The 12922-nt window shown below is 40.3% G+C and overlaps 1 protein-coding gene across 3 annotated transcripts; it reads right to left on the bottom strand.

Moving 5' to 3' along the window:
* Positions 1-4118: 4118 nt before the first annotated feature.
* On the bottom strand, positions 4119-12405 carry LOC112260659 (GATA-binding factor 6-B). Of its 3 annotated transcripts, none has more exons than XM_024435938.2 (7): positions 12308-12405; positions 10469-11410; positions 9461-9627; positions 8635-8760; positions 8203-8290; positions 8001-8095; positions 4119-6901 (listed from the first exon to the last, which is right to left on the bottom strand). In XM_024435938.2, exons 2-7 carry the CDS (start codon positions 11352-11354, stop codon positions 6728-6730), a joined length of 1536 nt encoding a protein of 511 aa, XP_024291706.1. In that variant the 5' UTR covers positions 11355-11410; positions 12308-12405; the 3' UTR covers positions 4119-6727. The 3 variants fall into 3 exon arrangements, with proteins under 3 accessions (XP_024291706.1, XP_024291707.1, XP_024291708.1); XM_024435939.2 differs by having other exon boundaries at positions 12312-12405; XM_024435940.2 differs by lacking the exon at positions 12308-12405 and adding an exon at positions 11665-12008.
* Positions 12406-12922: the final 517 nt, after the last annotated feature.

Genomic DNA, 12922 nt, shown 5'->3' with positions numbered 1-12922 from the left:
TTAAATTATTTGATGATGAATAATCATTGTTTATGAAGAACTTTATACTAAGGACTTCAGACCATCTAGTAGGCTTTGATGTGTAATCCCAGCTTCCTGTGAGTAAGTCAGTAAGAGTGTATGACTGGTGACTGCTGATGGATTGTTTTATGTGTTTTGTTTGTATTATTACTGTTATTCCCACCACTGAAACAGCTGTGAAAAGATCCAAATACCTTGAGAGTGAAGAAGGCTATGACATTGAGTATGAGAAGTATCAAACACTCAGCAAAACACCACTAGGCAGAATATGTTTTTAATAATTTCAATCTATGCCCCTCGCTTGCTCTCGCTCGCTCTCTCTCTCTCTCTCTCTCTCTCTCTCTCTCTCTCTATTTAATTAAATTATCTCTCTCTCTCTCTCTCTCTCTCTCTCTCTCTGTCTTTATTTATCTCTCTCAATTCAATTATCTCTGTCTCTTTTCTCTCTGTCTTTTCTCTCTCTCTCAATTCAATTATCTCTCTCTCTCTCTTTGTCTTTCTCTTTCTCAATTCAAATTTTTTCTTTCTCGCTATCAATTAAATTCTCTCTCTCTCTCTCTGTCACTCTCTCTCTCTCTCAATTTTCTCTGTCTTTATTGCTCTCTCTCAATTCAATTATCTCTCTGTCTATTTTCTATCAGTCTTTTCTCTTTCTCTCAATTCTATTATCTATCTCTGTCTTTCTCTCTCAATTCAATTCTCTCTCGCTCTCAATTCTCTGTCCTCTCTCTCAATTCAATTCTCTCTGTCTTTCTCTCTCTCAATTCAATTATCTCTCTCTCTTTTCTCTCTGTCTTTTCTCTTTCTCTCAATTCAATTCTCTCTCTCTCTTTGTCTTTCTCCCTCTCAATTCAATTCTCTCTCTCTCAATTCAAATCTCTCAGTCTTTCTCTCTCTCAATTAAATCTCTCTCTCTATCTCTCTCCTCTCTGTCTTTCTCTCTCTCTCAATTCAATTCTCTGTCCTCTCTCAATTCAATTCTCCCAGTCTTTCTCTCTCTCAATTAAATCTCTCTCTCAATTCTCTCTCTGTCTTTATTTATCTCTCTCAATTCAATTATCTCTGTCTATTTTCTCTCTTTTCTCTTTCTCTCAATTCAATTATCTCTCTCTCTCTTTGTCTTTCTTTCTCTCAATTCAAATCTGTCTTACTCGCTCTCAATTAAATTCTCTCTCTCTCTCTCTCTCTCTCTATTTAATTATATTCTCTCTCTCTCCCTCTCTGTCACTCTCTCTCTCAATTCAATTCTCTCTCTCTCCCAATTCAAATCTCTCTATCTCTCTCCTCTCAGTCTTTCTCTCTCTCAAAATTCAATTCTCTGTCCTATCAATAAAATTCTCTCAGTCTCTCTCTCTCTCTCTCTCGGTGGGTCTGTTGAGGAAACCCAAAAGGGCTGAGTCAGAGATCCCATCTCTTCCGGAGTCAGACAGGGCCATGCAGGCCAAGCCAGGGCAGGGCAGAGCCACGCGGAGGGAGCTCCCCTTTGAAAACCCTGTCTGTGGAAAGATCAACCAGCAACTCCTGGGGGAGTCACTGTGCTGTCCTAGTCCTGCCCAAACAGCCCCATGGGCTGGGGTCATATTTATTAGGCACCAAATGGAAGAAAACGGACTAAGTCAGGAACGAATTGCCTGGATTTACTGCTTGTTTTAGTGTTCCATTGAAAACAGTTTGCTACGGTGTGGCCTAATGACGATTACCCAGGCATGCAGCCTCTATGTCCCAATGTAGCCCTACTCTGCTGTGCTGCTGACTGTTTACCTTGGCCCCAGCCCTCCCGCCAAAGGACTTTCAACTCAGCAGCGCTGCCCTCGAGAGTGACACCCTCTCTCTTACTCACTGTCTAAATAAAGCAGTTTTAGGCGTCAGTCGCAGTTTGTCTGTGTCGCTCTCTTGCCTCTCTCTGCCTCTCTCTGCCTCTCTCTGCCTTTGTGTATCTCTCTCTCTTGCCTCTCTCTGCCTCTCTCTGCCTTTATGTATCTCTCTCTCTTGCCTCTATCTGCCTCTCTCTGCCTTTATGTATCTCTCTCTCTTGCCTCTCTCTGCCTCTCTCTGCCTTTATGTATCTCTCTCTCTTGCCTCTCTCTGCCTCTCTCTGCCTTTATGTATCTCTCTCTCTTGCCTCTCTCTGCCTCTCTCTGCCTTTATGTATCTCTCTCTCTGCCTCTCTCTGCCTCTCTCTGCCTTTATGTATCTCTCTCTCTTGCCTCTCTCTGCCTCTCTGCCTCTCTCTGCCTTTATGTATCTCTCTCTCTGCCTCTCTCTGCCTCTCTCTGCCTTTATGTATCTCTCTCTCTTGCCTCTCTCTGCCTCTCTGCCTCTCTCTGCCTTTATGTATCTCTCTCTTGCGTCTCTCTGACTCTCTCTGCCTCTCTGCCTTTATGTATCTCTCTCTCTTGCCTCTCTCTGCCTCTTTCTGCCTCTCTCTGCCTTTATGTATCTCTCTCTCTTGCCTCTCTCTGCCTCTCTCTGCCTTTATGTATCTCTCTCTCTTGCCTCTCTCTGCCTCTCTCTGCCTTTATGTATCTCTCTCTTGCCTCTCTCTGCCTCTCTCTGCCTCTCTCTGCCTTTATGTATCTCTCTCTCTTGCCTCTCTCTGCCTCTCTCTGCCTTTATGTATCTCTCTCTCTTGCCTCTCTCTGCCTCTCTCTGCCTTTATGTATCTCTCTCTTGCCTCTCTCTGCCTCTCTCTGCCTCTCTCTGCCTCTCTCTGCCTTTATGTATCTCTCTCTCTTTCTGTCCATTTAGAATAGCACATTCAACATAACCTTATCTATGTTACTCCATAGTATCTGCTAAGTGACAAATACATCAGCCTATTGCACCATTCACCAAACTCCTAAAATAAGTTTGAGGCTTTGTTTTGTATCACTTGTCAGTTTTTACTACTGATCTTCTCAGCTACAGATCATTTATGGTGAAATAACATAGGGTGAATGTTGTCATGCATATGACACCCACCCAACCTTAGCTTTGCGGTAAGAGTGGTGGGCCAGTAACCGAAAGGTCGCTAGTTTGAATCTCAGAGCCGGATGAGGTGAAAAATCTGTTGTGTCCTTTAGCAAAGCTCTTAACCATAATTGCTCCATGGTCGCTGCTGATAATGGGTGACCCTAGCAGTGACCCCACTCTCTGAGGGTGTCTCAGGGAGAGTTGTGATATGCAAAAAAAAACACATTTCCAATTCACACGTGTATAATGCATACTTGTACATGTGTGAAACAAGACAAATATAAGCCCCATTATTTATTATTATTTTGCACATGAATTCAGGCACGAGTAACGAATGGGAGGAGGACCTCAGTGATGTAATGTGTTGTGAATTCTCCCTCAAAGTATCATGGATACCTTGAAGATATTACCAGCCTGGAACCACTTCATAAATTGATAGACGTATACATATTTTGGTTCTTATTTTAGGTTTCACTCTAGGTTTGATTTTCATATCTGAAGGAAGGTTTGTAATTCGTCTCGGTTGCAGCAGAGCCTATCTTAATAATGTTTGTGTGAGGTCGTCTCTGTTAACATGAATGATGCTTAACAACTACACTTTAAACCAAGACTAGGGGCAAATGAAGCCTGCAGACACGCCAACTCCTTGGGTATAAAATACAAGCGGTGTAAAGTTGGTGACATAATCAAAATAATGGATTAGAATTGTTTTAAATCTACACTGGTCTGCTCAAACGAGTATCATGCAAGGGGACACGTAGGTCAAACCAATTGATATTTTCTTGTACTAAAATTGAAATGACAATGTTGATAATCAACAACATTCATCCCCAACGGTGTACCTGGTTGATGTGCAGTACAGCGCAGTAGGAACACAGCTACACTGACACTCATAAACTCTCCAACATCAACATGTCAAAGTGCAGACAGATAACCTAAAGCTCAGGGATAAATCTAGCCATCTCTAAAATGTTGTTGTCTACCAACGGTATCTTTTCCAAGCTATATTCACCTAAATATCCTTCACACGGTGACAGGTACTCTGTGCAGGTGGAAAAGATACGCTTGGTTTAAACACACATTGAAGACACTGGTGAATCCATTGTAGTGGGTGTATATAAAGGAAAAGGCATAATAAACTGTTGTTATGTAAGAGGAATGGCTAACTTTAATACAGAATGAGAAAACAACTAGAAAAACTGTCTGGAGATACAAATCACTCAGGGATCCATTACTACTGTCTTTCCAACAGCTTCTCATTACATATTTCTCTTTAAAACTTCAAAATAGTTATATGTACCTTTACAGCACATGAACCCTTAAAATTATATTTGCTGCAAACCTTGGCACAGTATACACTACCAACAATGACAACCACAGTGTGTTGATTTCCTTCAAATATTCTAAGACAGGAGCAATTATTCCAAATCCACATTGATATCATCAGAAGAATTTGTTTCAGAGATTTAAATAAGATCATTAAAAACTATATCAGGAATAAAACAACCAACCAAAGAAATACAAATATCCAAACAAAAAAGTAGGGGAAAACAATGCTATTAATAAACTTGATATTTCAAAAAAATAAATAAGTTCAGAAAAGAAAACAATTACCAGGCCCTGATTCAGCTGAAGAACCCTGATGGTGAAACTGAAATGCAGTTTAAACGGCAGTTTCACAATAACCTACTAACTCATCAGATTCATTCCACTGAAATGGACATTTCCCAGGGAGCTAGAGGAATTTTTCTGGCCTCAAAATGGATCTACTTAGAGTTCTGGCAAACGAGACGCCGTTCACACCCCTACTGGAGGAGAGGGACACGTACAGTATGTTCTGTGTAATGAATGCGAAAGTCATAATTCTACTTAGAACGTTGAAAGTCAGGAAAATGTACTGTAGACCTTTTGAGTAAAAATAAAAGGGCATATTGTATCAGACCAAAATCAACAGTGATTTGTCATATAAGGTCATTATGTCTTGAAAGCTGTGAAAGGTTGTTTTCAAGCTACATATATGACATGTTTTTTTCACATCACTGAATCATAACTGGCATACTTCACTCTGTTCAGATTATTCTCCATACAACTCCAATACATCTCAAACTACAGTTTCCTCACCATGGAGTCAATGTGTGACATTCCTCTCATTGACAAATGTTTTATGACATCGTCTACAACAGGTTGTACAGATGTAGGATCTTCATTTGATCACTCTTTTGTTGCTGAGAATTTTCTGCAAAGCAGGAAATGCAAACTTGTAGTGTATTTGAGTTTTAAAAAGTCTTCTAAAGTTTGTAATTTCCACTTTTACATTTCAGAAATGATTTTCCCTAACGAAAAATGTATCAACTCCATTCATTATAATCCACATAATAATTCAAATTTCCAGTTGCTGCAAGATTACTTTCCTGCTGTAGCAAACTGGCTCAAATTAAGATCCTACATCTGTAAGAACAGCCATTCCTCTTTTATCAACTGAAAACTTATCAGGGGCAATTTATTAATTCCACCTCTATTTCTCCATGTAGTGACATTAAATTAATCTATGTTGACCTTTTCATTTTATTTCTGTCAAATTTTATCATGAAAATCACATGCATGTATGCAACCGTAAATGTATACAGTTTATATCAGTTAGGTAGTCTTTGTTGCAGACAGAAGATATTGCAGCAGTCCTCTTTTACAGTTTAGTATCGTAACAAAAAGATGCATCTAGAAAATGATTGTGGGTGCCATTTGTTCAAACAGTACTTAGCTAGCTGTTGTACATGTGTCAAAAAGTTTGTGAAAATGTCCTAAACATTTTTTGTCCTCACCTTAGAAAAAACAGCTTCTACCAATTTCTTCCAAAATAGTACCATAAATTAACAGTATTTTAATTTCATCTGTAGGATTTGATTATTTAAGAATTGAGTAAATAATTAAAAACAAAAATTGACTGACATAGGATGTCACAGTCTTTGATACCCTGTTTAAAACCATAAGAGTTTCAGTCAGATAGGCCTACAGTAAGAGCTATCAGTGGAAAAACATATTTGCAATACCTAACAACTACTAACTCAACAAGAGAGAAAGAAATGAACAATCATATTTAAAATGAAGACATAAGAAATGTTTTTCTTTCAGTTCTACTCTATGTCCATATCTTTATTTAACAATCATACTCATGTTTTCAACAATGGAAGATTAATAAATACTTTATCTTGATTCAGGAAGGTTGTCTTGGTAACTTGATAGCTTGATTCCAGTTGCAAAAAAATATATAATAAAAATGTCCTTCGTATGGATAGTGCTTTTATCAAGCACTAATATCCAATTAACCGCTTTTGTCTTGAGTGGGGGAATCCATAGCATTATGTACAGGTTTCTTCATTTCAAACAACAAAGAACATTTGATCCACCTCCATATCTGAGAGAGAGAGATATTGAGTACACACACAGCAGGTCGGTCCAGAAAGCATTTCAACTGCAGATTAACAAGAAGGCATCACCTCTCACTTATTTCCCTTTGTGTTAAGGCACTAAGGTTTCCCCATATCATTCTGGAAATCAATCCCAAATATTCCACAGACATTTCAAACTTGCAGGGGTGTGAAGGGGCAAAAAGGCTGTCTCTGTCCAACAGTTGTTAGCTGGGAAGTAGGAAACAGGCCCAGAGCCATTGAGGCACTGAATACTTCCACCACTCAGCAGCAGGACATCCAGAGAGAGAGAGGCTAGTGCGGTGAGTTCCGTCCCCCAGCTCGGTGACTCAGGCCAGGGCCATGGGGCACCAGGGCTCCCCTCTGACAGAGCCGGCTACGTCTGCAGACTGGGTGAGGCCCACACGGGTGTAGAGGCCGTCCTGGCCTGGGTACTTGACCACGGCAGAGCCACCAGAGCCAGCTGAGCCCTCCACTGGGCCACTCAGTACAGAGGACTGAACCTGGAATAGGACAGAGAGATGTTAGTCAGATTCAGGAGAAATTACTATTATCCAAAGGTTTTCTATAGTCACAGCCAGGGCTTATCAACGATTAAGCTTCATCTGTTACTGCTAAGATGGATATATATACAGTGGATATACTGTATGCGGTGGATGTTCTCATTATTATATAGCATGTGTCAAGTGATATAACAGACACATATAATTAATTAAATGTACTTGTTGGAAGTAAGCCTATAATAGTGTGTTATTTGGAATAAATCAGAGACTACAATGTTTTACAACACAATTCCGAAGAGCCCCATCTTTGAAAAATGTAGACCACCTCACAGAACCTAGTAGAGGCCTTTAAATACCTCTGATGACACTATATACAGTAGATTACACCCCACATATTGTATGATTCAATACGTATGAATCCAATACTATGAGTCCAATATTATTGCTATTACGAACATATCAGATAAAGGTTTATTATTAGCCTGTCTGTATGTCCTATATTTAAGCAATAAGGCCCGAGGGAGTGTGGTATATGGCGAATATACCATGGCTAAGGGCTGTTCTTATGCACTACACAACGCAGAGTGCCTGGACACAGTCCTTAGCCGTGTTATATTGGCCATATACCACAAACCCCAAGGTGCCTTATTGCTATTATAAACTGGTTACCAATGTAATTAGAGCAGTAAAAATACATGTTTGTCATACCCGCGGTATATGGTCTGCTATACCACGGCTGTCAGCCAATCAGCATTCAGGAATTGAACCAACCAGTTTATAATTGTTAACGATATCAAATCAAAATAATAAATTAGTGCAATAAATAAAACGATGAAGCCTCTACAATAACGTTTTACATATGTTTTCGTTTGAAAGGCAACGTGGGTCTATTCGACCAAAACCGTGGACCCATATTTGACGCTAACTGAGAATTGGCTGAAGAATTTCCTTACACAATTTATTACACAAGACAGGTGTCAGTTGGCCTGCATGGGACAACATTACCTTAAAACGAGTACGTTTGTACAATATACGGGGCCCGCCTAACCCACACCTGAATATTATTTTTCAAATCGAATAGGCGAAATCATCTTCTTACCCCTGGCACCTGCGTGTTCGGAGAGCTGTTCTTCGAATCTTCAGAGTTGGAAGAAGACGTGGAAGTCGGAGTCATGGCGACTGAATTGCTACTCCCTGTGGTAAAATTATAATTCATTATAAAGAGGACCTTAACAGCGAAGCATTTCAATGAGAGAGAGAGAAAGACTGTGTGTCATGAGGTTAAAATAGAGGTTGCTTACCTGAGGATCCCTTGGTTTTGTTCAAAGTTTTAGGTTTTCTTTTCCTTGTCTGAATTCCCTCTTTCTTCATGGCGAGGGGCCGAGGTACCTGCAAAAATAAAGTATACATTAATCTTAGTCATGAAATTGTTGGGCGGCGTTCTCTGTCTTGTTAATTTGCTAAACGTTTTGTCAATGTCGACCAAAAATAAAACTAATTTGTAAATTTTCCTTTAAATCTATACTTCATTAACAACTATTATAATTAATTGGACACACTGAATAAACGGATTGTGCTTTACTATTGCTCTCGATATTCAGTGAACAATTACGCACGGCAATTACGCACGTGCTAGTTACAATACGGCCTGCTAGTTGTAGAACATTACATTTAAAAATCAGTGCCAACTTGTGACATAATGTTTGTGACATAATGTGAAGATTGTGTCTTACTCCATGTAATTTTGTGTAGAGCCCACATGCGTTGCACACCGGTTCTCCCTCTGCGTTTCTGCGCCATAAGGTGGTTGTGCTCGTCTGACAGTTGGCACAGGAGAGGCCGATTCGCCGGGATGATGACTGGGGAAAGGCAATACATAAACAACAATAAACACACTGGTACATAAAGATTAAAAGCTATGATTAAGCAACCGTGAGCTATAAAAGTGAGATGCAGAGATGTCTCAAATCGAGACTAGGCTACGTGACTAATGGAATCTTTGACTGTGATCCAATCCCTTATAATGAATCACTGTATTTTAAGAGCACGGATTCTCCTTTCTTATGACTATATTTATATTATCTGCACTAATTTCCTAACAATAATATTGGTCGTATTCATGTCATCCTTTTACAGTAACAGACTTATTTACGTGAATTTCATTGGCAGAGAGTTTGTGGAATCAAGGCATCACTCGTTTGTTAGTGTGCGTAGCCTAATAACTGCGTGATGGCGCTAGGGAAATGTGCCTGAACATTTTCTTTTTCATATTTTATTAATATATTAACAAAATCATTCTGTCTGTCATACAGGTAATTTAATTTGTTGACCCTGATTAAATTACCTATATGACAGCCAGAATTATCTTGTTAATATATAAATGCTGGCCGAACGGAGGGTACAATAAAATGGTCTTCCATTTTAGTGAATTGTTGGTCAAATAAAATCTCCATTATTTAGAGAGATATAGGGATCTTAGCCGATAACCTTAAGCCATTGTTTTAAATAAATAGACAGGAAATGTAGTGATTAAGTAGTCCCTGAGCATGTGTTGCTTACCATCCGCTTCTGTGGTTTAATTAATGGCCGGCTGAGTCCATTCATTTTGCTGTACAGGCCGCAGGCGTTGCAGAGAAAGTGGCCCGTGCCATCGCGTCTCCAGAGCGGCGTGGAGATGGAGCCGCAGTTGACACATTCCCTGCTCTCTCCCAGGTCGTCGAGAATATCTGCGGAAAACAGACAGGGAAAACACCAATCACTTACATGACACTTCAGAGAGGCGCTTGGTCATAAAAGAGCCGTGATTTTTCGTAGGCTTAATTGAGCACATGTCTATACCTTAAAATATGTAATTGTCTGTTGTAAATTTGTTGGATCCTTTGATGGTAGTTCAGCATTATTTTCCAAATGAGGTCTAGTCTAGGCCTATGAATGTGATATTAGGCCTATACATTCAATACACAAGGAGACTGCTCTTTTGTCTCTATTTTAGCTATTTATGTTTGACGTATTGGGTTACTTTTATAAACTCCAATTGTTTCGATAGCCTACTAGTTTTTTATGCGCAGTCGGAGGATGTAATCTAAAATGTATTTATTTTATTTACACCAATGAAAATGTCAAAAAAGGATATGCCTAGAAGTCGATTTATAAAAGTTTCGATATCAGGGATATGCTTAATCTTCAATTCATACCACAAATTAATTGATAATAGCTTAGTTATCTTAACTAACCTTCTTAATTTTCTATTCTTAATAGGAAGCTATTTAACGTTCTTTACCATTACTATAACAATTTAGACTTATTTAATCTGTGATAACAATCTCTTTAACTCACTTGAATGTGAACTTATTCGGTCTACTAAACTGTTGTCATCGTAAATGATCATCATATTGCTACACCCAAGCTCTCGTTGCTTTTAAATGTTTTTAAATGCTTATTTGAATGATTGTGCATGCGTAAAACGTTGGTAACCAACAGTTATTCAATAGATAAAATAAAGTTGTCACATTGAAGTCCATATCATTAATCATCTTTCATCGATAATATGTGGAATAGAAGGCCTACCTCCGTTAGGTCCTCGAATCGTCAAGGGCGCACCTCTGCTTTGCAAAGTGTGCAGCATGGTGTTATCAAACGGTCCTCCGGGCCAAGGCGAGGACAACTGGGATAGCTGCGGTCCAACATACTGGGAGTAGGGGCTGGTGTAGGATCCACTGAGGGGGCGTGAGAGACCGTACTGGTCTCGACTGCCCACATTCAGCGGATTACTGTAGCCGTTATCCCTGGGAACCCCGTTGTTAATGGGCGGACTTGGAGGGTAGTGGAAACGGTTGGAGGTATGAGGACTCCCGGTGCTGTAGGAGGGACTCTCCGGAGTAGACTGCGACCAGACTGAGTGGCTGGTGACCGCATGGCTGGGCTGAGACGACCCACTGGCTTGCAAATAAGGAAGGCTGGGTATCATGGGTCCCACCCGCGAGCTCGGTACATACACTGGAGAATTGGGGTTGGAGTGCATATAGCCCCCAGAGGGCGAGTCGTACCCCGCCTGGCTCTGGTGGGCCGCCGCGATGGCTAGTGTTTGATACATGTCGCTGGGGTCAACAATAAGGCCCCCCTTGTGGTGCGGGTGCGCTCCACTGGAAATTATGAGTTTATTGCCCTGGTCTAAATCTGTGAACAGAGTGATGTCCTCAGTGTTGTTGTGATGGTGCCCGTGTCCGAACTGAACGTAGGAGTGTAGAGATGATCTGCCTGGCCCTTCCGCGCGCCGGTGTCCCACTGTGTCAATTTGATCGCTTGGCAGCGGTGACCTGAGCCCCTCCGAGTCGTGCGCGTGGCTGTCCCTCCTGCCCTGCCCGCCGTGTAAGTAACTCTGTTCAGCCGGTGACCCGGGGCTGCTGGACACTTCTCGCTTGACCATGGACCAGATGTTTTCGCCCAGGTCCATCCAGGATCACTTTCCATACACCGTAGGACTAGAAAATCGTGAGGGTGTTGTCTGCCCTGGGAATGAGAGAGAAGACATTGTCATCAATATCAAGGCTAAAAGGGTCTATCTTACTGGACATTGTTAAGTTAAAACAGGCTCTTGAGCTTCATGCAAATACAATTAGAGTGTAACTACGTCTGGTATCATAAAGGATCTGTAAGGCGAGGCAATCAAATCGTATTACAATCTCTACTACTTTTACTAGAGATTTGTGCCAAAGATTTAGCCTACATTTTAATGACATAATATACATAAACCATGGTGTTACCTTTCATGCGATAGTATTGATTTGCAAGAAACATGTCCTCCCCATGATAATAATATCATATCATGGCTTGCGCTCTGAGAAACTACGCAACACAAACCTAACATTGCCCTTGATGTGGGGCTTGGTTTCATTTTGAAACGTGTTGGCTTAATTTTGAGAACACGACACAAAATTATAGCCGGGCTAAAGGCTACTTAACACACAATACTCGATCCTCTCTATGAAAACTATATGATGGGTATGGACTTCTAGACAATATATTTTTGGTAATAGCACCTACGGCATTAATCCATTAGACATGTAACCACAGCGCGCGCTCTGACCGGAGGAGTTGAATCTCTCCGTGTCAAAACCCTGTCCTCCCCTCTCGAGATATAGCCTCTTCATAATTACTAAAAAAACACACCGTTACAGATAGGAAACAAAACGCAATTTGTCTTTGGCGCAAAAAGATAACCGCTTGATAAGACGCATAACAGATAAGACCCAATAGGCACGGTAATCGAGACAAAACAATTTAGGTTCTGCGCAGCTGGCACCAGGAGTAAGAGCACTGAAACCAGATGTTTTACCAGATGTTTAACCAAGACTGGACTGAAAAATATAAAACAGAACAGGAGAGGAGCGAATATTCACCACATACCTACTAGTTCTGTGCCATCCGTCGCTCGTTGAAGTTTCCAATAGTGTGTGGTTCGTAGCTGGTCTCGGGGAAGATAGGAATGAAAGTGTTACTGCGCTCGTGATGAGGTTTTTAGAGAGGAGGCGCTTCTCGAGGTTGTAGTTGAAATCTGAGGGCGTTCTCTGATTGGATTTCAGTTGAGCAAACAGATCAACTCAATGGGGGTGCTGTAGTCTTTGAAATATTTGATCATGTCTAAAACTGTAAATGCAATCAATTCGACGTTTTAAAGTAGTATATGGACTTTTTCTGTTTAAATAAAATCGACGTATTCAAACAGTATATTTCAGGGAAATATTCAGAGAAAAGCTAGTTTTGGCAGTGCACTTTTGTTTACTCACAAAATATTTAATTATTAAATAACTATTATAATAAGTGCGTTTAATTTAGAGAAAAAAAAAATCTGGATTTTTTCATAATTGACGTCAAGCCTGTTTTCAAAGGATATTGTGGGAAAATGGTTAATTGTTAAAATGTAGAATGATAGGCCTACTATAATTAGTGAGGCTCTGATAGGTTCATTTTAATCATGATAGTTGTCGTCATAAATCTAAGTAGCCTAACATATATTATTCA

Source organism: Oncorhynchus tshawytscha, linkage group LG10 (assembly GCF_018296145.1).
Source record: "Oncorhynchus tshawytscha isolate Ot180627B linkage group LG10, Otsh_v2.0, whole genome shotgun sequence".
Classification (NCBI taxonomy): domain Eukaryota; kingdom Metazoa; phylum Chordata; class Actinopteri; order Salmoniformes; family Salmonidae; genus Oncorhynchus; species Oncorhynchus tshawytscha.
This window is presented reverse-complemented; position numbering and strand designations above follow the sequence as displayed.